Raw genomic sequence first — 12,093 nt, 5'->3', positions numbered from 1 at the left:
AGAAAGGGTCATTTTTTTATAAAAATAAACCCAGTCTCCATAATAAACATGTTTTCTGATTAAGAATATAAATAAATACCAAAAGGCCATTACAAAAACCGAATTTCCTGCAAAACTCTCAAATTTTCAAATCTAAATGTTTTTTCATCCCTTTGAAGTGTAACATCTTCCTCAATAAAGCTAAACAATTTAAACACAACTGTATGCAGAGATTTGGATTATCAAAGGTTAATTAATAGTACTTACTCTTGTTTTATCAAACAGTTCTGAAACTTTGAGGAAAAATCTGGAAAAGAAAAATATTTTATTAGAAGATACTTTTAAATAATTTTCCATTTCAAATGTTTAGAGAACACAAAATGCCCCAAAACAAATGAATAATGAATGTTCTTGTCTCATTATAATAATATTTAGTGGTCTTATTTTCTTCATTTAGTTTAACAAAAATATCTCTGTACTTCCACCTATAACAAATTACTTGAAATCTGTTGTTACAGAAAATCTTCCCATTTCAAGAGAACAGACTAAGCCATACAATAAAACCTAAAAATTTTGTCTTGATATATTTTTTAAAAAATCCTCATCTGAGGATATTTTCTCCATTGCTTCTCAGATAGTGGAAGGGGAGAGAGACAGAAAGAGAGAAACATCAATGTAAGAGATACTCCCACAGGCACTCCAACTGGGGCTGAGGATCGAACCTGCAACCAAGGTAGATGCCCTTGGTCAGAATCGAACCTAAGACCCTTCAGTCCGAGGACCGATGCTCCAACCACTGAGCAAAACTGGCTAGGGCTTGTCTTGATATTCTTTAGTAATATGCTCCATAATACTAAATAAAGCCTATACTTTCAAATAATTACAGAACAATCATATCCAAAGAGACAAAAAGCTGATTTAAAAGGAAAACACTGAAGTTGGAGCAGTTTTTGAAGATATCTGATAGTTATGTTTTAAACATTTTCAAATAGAGCTGCTTTGTTTTGGAAAACAACAAAAAGCAATAACCAACTTCTATTTCAGAATTCACTTTCACTTTTAACCAAACAGCCTCTTACAAATGCTGACAACCAACTAAAAAAATCCCAATACAAAACTGCTAGAGGGTATTTTGTAAAATCGGCAATTATAGATTACACTATAATTGGATTAGGGCAAATACTATTGAAAACTGAAACACAATTTTATGAACTTCACTTTACTAAAAAAACTTGCTTTGACAGGTTTACGTCAGATAACACATGGCAAGATTGATCTTTTCTTCTTATCAAAGAATTAAGAACTCTTTGGGCTCAGCGGTTGAGCGTTGACCTAGGATCCAGGCGATTGGGGTTCGATTCCTGGTCAGGGCACATGCCCGGGTTGCGGGCTCAATCAATGACTCATCACTGATGTTTCTCTCTTTCTCCCCCCCTCCTTTCCTCTCTCTGAAATCAATAAAGATATATTAAAAGAAAAAAAAAAAAAAAAAAGAACTCTTTGGGAAGGTAGCATGTTAAGTAGTTTAAGCTACAGTACCTTGCTTTGCTGAAAAACTTGGATCTTACATGTCTGAGATATACTAGACGAAAGTTCAAAGATGTGGTTTAGAGGAAGGCATGAACTATGAAAATAGTTTTTTCACTTAACATTTAAAAAGAAGTGAATTATTTTTCAATGAAGAGTTGGATTTAAACAATATTACAGGAGAAACTAAAATCAAGTACCATTAGATTACAGTGAAAAACTAGCATAAAGTAAATAGAGGACAGCTGTGTAAGCAACCTTTCAGAAAGCGTTTTTACACCAACTTGCACAACACCTTCCTTATCCAACTACCCTAACATTTACTAAACTATAAAAACTAGAACAGCCAGCCTCTTTAAAAAGTGCAAAGTGACAGCATTAAATTTTACTTTAAAAGTCAATTTGGGCCCAGCCAGAATGGCTCACTTTGGTTGAATGTCTTCCTGTGAACTGAAAGGCTGCTGGTTCCATTCTAGGTTGGGACATGCATGAAAGGCAACCAGTCAAAGTTTCTCTCTTCTCACATTGCTGTTTCTCTCTCTCTCTTCCTTTCTCTAAGTATGTCCTGGGGTGAGGATTAAAAAACAAACAAAGTCAATTTGGCCCTGGCAGGTGTGGCTCAGTTGGTCGGAGCATCATCCTGTACACCGAAAAGTGGCGAGTTCGATCCCCAGTTGGGGCATGTGTGGGAGGCAACTGATCAATGTTTCTCTCTCACGTTGATGTTTTCTCTTTCCCTCTCCCTTCCTCTAAAATTAAAAAAAAAAAAAAAAAAAGTCGCCCTAGCGGGTTTGGCTCAGTGGTTAGAGCATCAGCCTGACTGAAGGGTCTTGGGTTCGATTCTGGCCAAGGGCATATACTTTAGTTGCAGGCTCGATCCCCAGCCCCAGCTGAGGCATGTCCAGGAAGCAACCAATTGATGTGTCTCTCTCACATCGATGTTTCTCTGTTTCTCTGTTTCTCTGTTTCTCTCTCTCTCTCTCTCTCTCTCTCTCTCCCTTTCACTCTTTCTGTAAAGCAACGGAACAATATCCTCAGATGAGGATTAAAAAAAAAAAGTCAATTTGGCCTCCAATGAAATACATACATATATATGTTCTAATTCCAAACAGCATTTTTAATTTATAATAAACTTTATCAAAACCTAACAATATTTTGACATAAAGTCTGTCTTTCTAACTCTCTCTTATACCCCCTCCAGCCTAGTTTCATTAAATAAAACTTTGTAAAGTTTAAAAAATATATATATCTTAAGGTCCATTTTTATTTTTCAAACTTAAAAAATAGAGAACCTGGCCAGGGTGGGTCAGTGGCTGAGTGTCGACCCATGAACCAAGAGGTCACCAGTTTGATTCCTGGTCAGGGAACATGTCCAGGTTTGGGGCTTAATCCCCAGAAGGGGGTGTGGAGGAGGCAGCCGATGGATGTTTCTCTCTCTTTCTCTTTTCCCTTCTCTCTAAAATTAATAAAAACATATTTTAAAAAATGAGAGAAAGGGAATAAAAATTAACACGGACCTAAGTTTATAAAGAAACTCCTTATTATCAATGTGTTTTCACAAAAATATTCTAAAATGTTTGCTGGGTGTATAGTACGGTGTATGCCCAGGCTGCCAACAAAACTTTTGTTTTATTTATATTTACTGTTTTTAAAAAAAATCAGAATCCTTACTTGCATATATCTGTAGAATCCTGAGTTCCTAAAGCATATAATGAAGAACCAATTCTATTGTAATCATCTGCAGCACCTATGGAAAAAGTTTAAAGAATTCAATATTTATTCATTAATTCAAAAATACTGAGCATCTATCTACCTGCCAAACAATGTGTATGTAATATGAGATACCCAAAGTCTAGTGAAGGAAATGAGAAAAACTATAATACAATATGATATTATATTAGAAGGAGGTACAAACTACTTTGGGAGCAAGGGAAACAGATGATTTCATTTGAGTAAGTCAGGGAAGGATGTATAGACACTACAGAATGAGTTTGAGCTTGTAGGATGAGCAAATCTTTACCAGGTAATGTGTAAGGGAGAGTATTTCGGATAAAGGGAAGGGCATGGAGGCATAAAAGAACATACTAGGATATTCAGAGAGCCTTCCGGGACTATGGCACTGAAGGGTACAGAGGGGAAGTAGAGGGAGATGAAGATGAAAAAATAAATTGGAAGCATCTTAAAAAAAGGAGTTTTTATAAGCCATGATAAAGTCTGTATTTAGTCTTGTAGGAATCGGTGTTATTAAACATTTTACAATCATAGTAGTGGTGAAATCGATCTGATAAGGATTTTAGTTAAAAATAAAATAAAATACTGCTTCCTGGAGTAAAGACCAGAAGTGAGAGACACAGAAAGCAGAGTAACCAACTAGGAAACTATTGTGTCAGATACTGAGGGCCAGGATCAAGATAGTGGGAACAGAGAGGGCACAGAGGAAAGAGCAAAGCCGAAAGATACTTAGGAAATGGGAAGATTTACAAACAGTAGACCTGATGTAGGAAGGGAAATTATGGAGCTTGGGAAGCTAGATAAATGGTGCCACCATTACCCTTGGGTACTAAAAGCAAAGTTCTAAACTTTAGCACAACACTCTTCCTAGGGATTGCCCCACAGAAGAATGCACTTGTTGAGAAAAGATTATATATAATAGATGCTTCTATTTGGTTCAGAGAAAGGATAGTATAGTGCAATGGGTAAGAGCGTGGACCTGGAACCAAAGTGCCCAGGACCCAATCCCAGCTTCCTAACTCACTAGTGATATGTATGACCTTGGGCATACATACCATTTAACTTGTCTGTGCCTCAGTTTCCTCATCTGGAAATGGGGATAATAATGGTACCCACCTTATATTATTATTTGGAGAATTAAATAAGTTAATAAATATTAGTATATACCTGGCACATAGTAAGTACGGTACTAATTAATGAAATCCAAGGCATGCCTAATGTATGAAAATTACCACTTATACTAGTATTTTTTACAAGGCTTTAATGTGTTTATTCCCTAATGAAACAGTAATGCTTATGTTATACTTTATTTTGCCATACAAAATTACATTAACCCCACAAGGCTAAAATTTATCTTTTATAAAGAAACTTTTTGAGTAAAAACTTCAGACTGTGAATGGTAACTTTTAAAAAGAATTTTAAATTTTATTTTATTGTTGACAGTATTACAGACGTCCCCTAATTTTCTCTTTCATCCCCCTCTTCCCATGAATAGTAACTTCTATATGTGAGACTCTTCACTATTATCTTAACCTAAAAGTTTAAGTTAAAAACAAACTAACTTATGCCCTGGCCAGTGTTGCTCAGTTGGTTGAGAGTCGTCCTGTGCACTGAAGGGTTGCCAGTTCCAGGCACGTGCCTGGGTTTCGGGCTCAATCCCCGGTTAGGGTGCATGCAGGGTGTAGCCTATGGATGTTTCTCCCCCTCTCTCCCTCTCCTTTCCTCTCTCTCTAAATCAATAAAATTATACTTAAAAACAACAAACAGCCCTGGTTGGTGTGGCTCAGTTAGTTGGGTATCTTCCTGAGCATCAAGAGGTAGCCGGTTCAATTCCCAGTCAGGGCACATGCCTGGGTTTTGAGCTCAATCCCCTGTAGGGGGCGTGCAGGAGGCAGCCAATTAGATGTCTCTCACATCGATGTTTTTCTCTCTTTCCCTCTCCCTTCTTCTTTAAAAATCAATAAAAATATTAAAACAAACAAATAAAACTTAGCTGTGGCTGGTGTGGCTCGGTTGGAGAATTATCCTGTATACCAGGTTTTGGATTCGTTTCAATTCTTGGTTAGGGCACATACCCAGGTTTCCAGTTCAATCTCGTCAGGGTGTGTGTGGGAGGCAACAGGTTGATGTTTCTCTCTCAAATTGATGTATCTCTCTCTCTTTCTCCCTCTTCCTCTCTGAGATCAATTAAAAAAATTGTTTCTAAAAAGAGAAAAAAACAAACTTAAAAGTCACTTTAAAGGTTGGTTATGGAGAGGCAGGAATCAAAAATGATTTTTGTGTTTAATATTAAATATATTAGTATTTTATGCTTATTAAACTGACCCTGAAATTATTTTTTAGAGCAAGAAATACCTAGATTCTAATAATACAGTATCTGGTTCTGAGAACACTACCCTCCTTTAGCTATTATATTATGTGATCACAAAAAATATGCAAACTGCCCTGATTTTATACATCACAGCGATGTTGAAAAGCTCAATTTTTCACAGTCCATGCTAGGTTCATTCATTATGAAAAGTTTTTATTTCATGATTCTGTAAAATAGTTTCACTATCACTTCTCTTAAAGAACTATTTCATTTGGCCAAACAAGTAATCATCACTAATATTTTCTTTAGTTTTCTTAACAGATGATTCTTTTCATTTGTAGTTCTTTATGTTTCCATAGCACTAATACACACCACTATGATAGGACTAGTTACAATATATTGTAAGTTTTGTTTTTCATGTTTATCTTGCCTGCAAAATTAACTCTTTAAGGGTAAAGACTGCATTTTCTTCATCTTGAAATCACCAATGCCTAACATAATCTTTGGCACATAATAAATACTGTATGCCAATGTTTATAAACTAAATAATTCTTTAATAAATTTAAATAGTAGGATTCCATTTAAATCTAAACTTAAGGGTATTCCTAATTATTATAATCAATACTAGAACGAACATTTAATGTTTACAAAGTTTTTCTGTTTGGGGGGGAAGGGGACTCTCACGAGCTGGGGCTGGGGCCTGGCCCCAGTGGGTGGAGTATGGCTTTTCTCAGGAAGGCAAGCAGGGTGCAGTTGGAGTCCACGGGTGTGCCATATGACTTCAATGTGCAGGGGAAGTAAGTGCAGGTCCTGATGGAGGGTCTGGGACAAAGTTTTTCTTAACAGAAAGTATGAGATATTTTATCTTTAATGTCATTTTATAAACAAGGAAACCAACACATGAGTAATTATGTGACTTGTCCAAGGCTCCAAAGCGAATCAGTAATGAATCTAGGAAGGAATTCAAGTTTCCCACACTTTTAGTTTATAGTTCTTAATTATTAAACAGGCAAGTATAAACTACTACTTCATCAATAGAAATCTGCAAATCACAAAGATATAAAAAAAGAAAATATAGCCCAGCCCAGCGTGGCTGAGTGACTGAGCATCGACCTAGGATCCAGGAGATCGTGGTTCAATTCCTGGTCAAGGCACATGCCTGGGCTGTGGGCTCGATCCCCAGTAGGGGACGTGCAGGAGGCAGCCAATCAATGACTCTCTCATCATTGATATTTCTATCTCTTCTCTCTCCCTCCCTCTCCTTTCCTCTCTCTGAAATCAACAGATATATTTAAAAAGAAAAAAAAAAAAATAACTCAACCCTCCTAAAAGAATGACGTAAGAGAAGTTACCAAGCCAGATATATATATATATTAATTTTTAAATATATCTTTATTGATTTCAGAGAGAGGAAAGGAGAGGGGGAGAGAGATAGAAACATCAATGATGAGAAAGTCATTGATCAGCTGCAGCCCGCGACCCGGGCATGTGCCCCGACCGGGAATCGAACACTGATCGCCTGGATCCTAGGTCGACGCTCAACCGCTGAGCCACACCCGGCCGGGCCCAAGCCAGATATTTCTTTATTTCCTTTCTATCATGGCATGTAACAATACTCCAAAATGGGAGTATTTGTTACATCCCAAACTATTCAGTACTTCTAGTTTTGTTATATCCAAAACTATTTCATACTTTTTTAAAAAAAATTTATTTTCTAATAAGACTAAATTTATTCAATAACCTAGTAAAAGTTTTGATTATTGCCACGTCCTCTCCCAACCATGTCGTCTGACAAAATCCGGATGTGGAGAGGAAGCTTCAAGGAAGGCGTCTTCTGAGGAGAGATGTGGCATGTGGGTGGGAGTAATTGGCTTAATGGGAATATCTCTTCTCCTCCTTGGAGGGGGATTTTGGGTCGTAAAATCAATAACTAACCTGGGAATGGTAAACAATGTTCTCACTTCTGAAGAAATACCGATTTCCCCAAGTCCAGTCACTATCACATGTGCCGGATGCTTTAACAAATAGTTATTAGAAGAAGCTAGGAAAATTCCCCCTGGCGCCCCCAGTAAGGAATTTACGGAGGAACTAGAGAAAACTGAGCTCACGCAGCCGCCTATCCTCAAGTGCCTCCACCTATGATTGCAAGATTAGCCGAGGACAGGAAAAAGGCCATCGCCCCTTGCCTACTGTACAAGGACCACCCTGGGTAGCACACAGAATAAATGGCAGATTATGGCATCCCCCTAAAAAGGGCTAACAGTATGGAAAGGCTACCAGACCCCCCTCAGCCTTATACAGGTGCTTCCAATGAGAACAGTATCAAAATAGTTAATGTAAATGGAAGGCATGTTCAGTATGAGAACTTGCCCTTCATGAAACGCTTGGCAAGGCAGCGGCCACGCTGGTGCTCGCTCCCAAAGAAACAAAAGAAAAGCATTCTTAAGCAGTTAATCAATAGCTATGGCAAAAGGCACTCTGTTCTTAGAAGAAAATGGCAAGAAGAATATAATAGCTTAAGAATAGGTCCATAGTTAAAATATAACCGGAAGAAGTAGTAAGCACAGGCAAACATTATATAAAATTTCTGTCTCACAAACTAATACATTACTGCTGCAAACAAAGCCACATCTATCACTCTATAGGTCACTGATTTTTCCTTTCTCCTCTATTCTAAAAAATAAAAGTCAAAATTGTTCCGTTCTGATGAAATCGAAACTTGTATTGTTTAACCTGTGAATAATATTTCTTGCTTGCCAACCAAAAAAAGGTAATCGTAGCCAAAAAAGAAAGTGTAAAAGATTATGCTGATTCTCAATAAAGTGGAACAGTGTCACACCACCTCCGAGTCGTGTAGTCTGCTGTCTCCCAGCGCCGACGCCTTGCCCACCTTCGGCCCCCTGACTCCCGCTGCGGCTGGACCGCAGCAGATTATAAGTATCCAACAGTATAAAAAGTACAAAACAGATTTGTAGATTTCTAATATATTAATACAAAGTGCATGACTACATACAGTACATCCTACAGGCAGAGAGAGGTGGATGGGGAAAAGAAGACTGTGGTTGAGGGCTAGTAATAAATAAATAAATACAGAAGTAGAGATGATCCATATTATAGTATATTCTACCACCAATACTGTAGCCAAAATGTACAAAAAAAAAGGGAACCATTTCAAAATAACTCAGGAGGCAGATGAGAATGGCCGAGATTTACAATACACCTTAAAGGCGGTGGGAGAGCCGCCCCAACCCACTCTATAGCCTGTACATTTGGTGGCTTGTAGTTTCTTCCAAAAGAATATAAAACTTTAACTTTAGATTAAGAACTATAAAACTACAGGGTGCCCATAAAAAGTGGCTCACTCCTTACTGTTATTCATACTATCCAATTTTAAAAATCCAGCTTTAAAAATAAGCACTGTCATTTCATTATAAGGTAGGCAAATGATCCTCCCTCGTTATGAAAAGTGTGAACGGGAAATATTCTTCCTGAACTTGTAGAAAAGAGGCAATAAGAGTACTTCGGTTTGGGTTCAAGTAACAGGCTTTTCATAAAGATTTTAGAACTGAAGGGTCCCGCGTTCAGGATTTACCATCTAACATCTCAATGTTCAGAAAGCCTGCCTAAATGACGCCAAACCAAAACCGGCCCACTCCACGTTAACACACCTCTTTTCTTTTATTAGAATTTTACTTTAATATAGTGAAGAAAAAAATACCCCAAACCGTGAAAGGTTAAAACAAGTTGAACAACCACTCTACACAGATAAAACCTTCACAAAGGTCAACTGAAGTAATCCAGAGCTAAAACTGAATTGTGTAGATTTTCAATGAAGTCACCAGTCGTGGAACACAAACAAAAGTCAATTATTTACACACTCGGCAAGCCCTCTGAGAAACGTGCCCCAAGTTTCATTCATTAGAAGGGGATGTAAAAGAGAAAGACTTAAAGAGCACCTTATAGCAGCATTCAGCTTTTCTATGAAATACTCAGCCTCTTAAAGAGTATGTACATGTCTTTTTTTCTCTTAGTACGCTAGACACTGGCTTCAGAGCTTGTGTGGAAGTGAAGGAAAAGTAACCCATTCAGAACTATTCTAGAAATTGTCTTTTGGCAGAATAGCAGGTATCCAGGTTAAAAATAAGAGGGTCATTTTGTTGCTGTGGTGTGGGTTTTTTTCTTCTAAACTTTAAATTGTTTTTTTTGTTCCCCTTCTACGTAAACCTCAGTCACCACTCCTGAGTGGAGATGGGCAGAGGCTCTGGCCCCCTACTCCTCTGGCTTCTCAGCAGCCGCTTTCTTATTGCTGCAGCAAGGCTTGAATAGATGCGTGTCAATGAGGACTTCCCCCAAACGGCCTTTATAGATAATCCCACAACATATTTTCTGTCTTTTCCAGTATGTGAGATCTAAAAAGGAAAAAACTGGCATTCTGTTAGAGCCTGAAGCCATCTCCATGTCTGAGCCATCATCTGACTGGTTACTGTAACAAGGAGATTGAGCTGGGGAGGCACTTGAGGTGGTACTGTGAGCATCAGAATTGTGACGTTTAAATTCCTTCTGCAGTTTGCTGATCTGGTTGCTTTTTATTCTGTTTCCAGATAGAGTTTTCACTTTCTTTGCTTTCAATGTAGTGTTTAGACTGGGTCCTGCCTGTGCATCTACCACATGATTCCAGTTTTTTTTTGATCCTGCTGGCAATTTCTTCCATCTCTTCACAAGCAGGACACAGGCATTACAGATGTCTCCTGGACGAGTCTCATGCAACCCAAAACAGCTCTGGAAGTCTTTCTCATAGTGTTTGCTGTCAGCGAATTGAGAACTGGAGGACTTGGCTCTACAAATACAGCAGCCTTCTATACTTCGGTACATCTTTGGCTTGTGAAAACCAAACATCGTTTCTTCTGGGCAATAGTCTTCCAAAAACAGCCGATCCACGCGCAATAACGCTCTCGAGGTGCGGAGTGCACGCCAGGCCAATCCCCCCTCCAGTCACTCCCTCCTCAACTGCCTTGTCTAGTCCTATTTCATACTTTTAGGTACAGTTGGAGGTATAAACTGCACCCTGCACTTGTCTCTGTATCAGAGGTTCTCAAACTTTTTGGTCTTAGGACTCCTTTCCACTTTTAGAAATTAATGAAGACCCGAAAGACCTTTTGTTTATGCCAGTTATAGCAATCAATACGCACTTATTTTTTTTAGGTTAAAAAAATTTTTTATATCTACTAATTCATTTTAAAATAACAATTTATTAAAACCATTATATGTTAACATAAATAACATAACTATATATATTTTAAAATTAGTGAGCAGAATGACACTGTTACATTTTTGTGAATCTCTTTTGTGTCTGGCTTAATAGAAGATAGCTAGATTTTCTCATATGCCTCTGCATTTAAACTGCTGCAATATATTGCTTTTCTTCAATTAGGTGGAGAAAATCCAGCCTCTAACAGATGTGTAGCTGGGAAAGGAAGAGGTATTTTTACTATTTTCAGATAATTGTGGATTTTCTTCTTTGATACCACAATAAAACTCAACAGTAGTAATTTTTTTAAGGGCTAGTTCCAGTGGGGAATCTAAAATCCTATAAATAAACTTTTTGTACTCTATTACATTAAACTCCATAGGTATAAGTGATAATTATCCCCAAAACAAGGTTGATTTAATATTTTAAAAATCAATGCAATTAACTATATTAATTGACTAAAAAAGAAAAACCATATGACTATCTCAATAGTTGCAAAAGCATTTGTCAAAATCCAACATTCATCCCTGACTTTAAAAACCCTCTCAGAAAACTAGGAATTTATGAGAATTTTTTCAATCTAATAAAAGGCATCTAGGAAAAACCTACACCTAGTATCATAATTAATGGTTTAAGACCAAATGCTTTCCCCAGAAGAAAAGGAACAAGGCAAAGATGTCTTCCTTCACCACTTCCATCAGCACTGTAGTAGAGGGTAGACTATAGGACAATGGGGAAAGGGAAAGAAAGAAATGGCATACAAACTGGAAAGGAAGTATAACTTTTTATTAGTAGATGATCATCTATGTAGAAAATACTAAGGAATCTACAAAACAGTTACCAGAACTAGTGAGTTTACTTAGTAAAGTTGAAAGATATAAGATCAATATTGAAAATACACTGTATTTCTACACATGAGCAAAGAAAAACTGAAAACTGAAAGGTAAAAAACATAATTTACAAAAGCATCAGAAAATAATTAGGAATCAATCTAACTAAAGATGTGTAAGATCTGCACAGTGGAAATTATAAAACATTGCTGGGAGAATTTAAAGACCTAACTAAATGGAGAATATGCCATATTCATGTACAGAAGATCAATTTAAAATGTCAATCCTCCCCAAATTGATCTACAGACTATACAATTCCAATCATAATCCTAGCTGGCATTTCTGTAGAAAGTGACAAACTGATTCTAAAATCCGAAAATATAAATTACCTAGAGGGGCAAAAACAACTTTTATAAAGAAGAATAAAATTGGAGGACTTACACAAGAAAAGATGTTTAATATCACTG

The 12,093-nt window shown here is 37.2% G+C and overlaps 1 protein-coding gene and 1 pseudogene across 4 annotated transcripts in view; both read right to left on the bottom strand.

Annotated features, from left to right (window-relative positions):
* SNX6 (sorting nexin 6) overlaps window positions 1–12,093 on the bottom strand; it is a 61,227-nt gene that overhangs the window by 17,517 nt on the left and 31,617 nt on the right. For all 3 annotated transcript variants that reach the window (XM_081122059.1, XM_081122060.1, XM_081122061.1), the window contains 2 exons: window positions 3,178–3,253; window positions 247–286 (listed from right to left, as the gene is read on the bottom strand). In XM_081122059.1, coding sequence (XP_080978185.1) covers window positions 247–286; window positions 3,178–3,253 — 116 coding nt within the window. The remainder of the gene's footprint in view (window positions 1–246; window positions 287–3,177; window positions 3,254–12,093) is intronic.
* Window positions 9,818–11,285, bottom strand: LOC308549487 (SIN3-HDAC complex-associated factor pseudogene; annotated as a pseudogene). The gene has a single exon. The product of its transcript is annotated as an SIN3-HDAC complex-associated factor pseudogene (transcript).

The sequence above is a fragment of the Miniopterus schreibersii genome (assembly GCF_964146895.1).
Source record: "Miniopterus schreibersii genome assembly, chromosome: 1".
Classification (NCBI taxonomy): Eukaryota; Metazoa; Chordata; class Mammalia; order Chiroptera; family Miniopteridae; genus Miniopterus; species Miniopterus schreibersii.
This window is presented reverse-complemented; position numbering and strand designations above follow the sequence as displayed.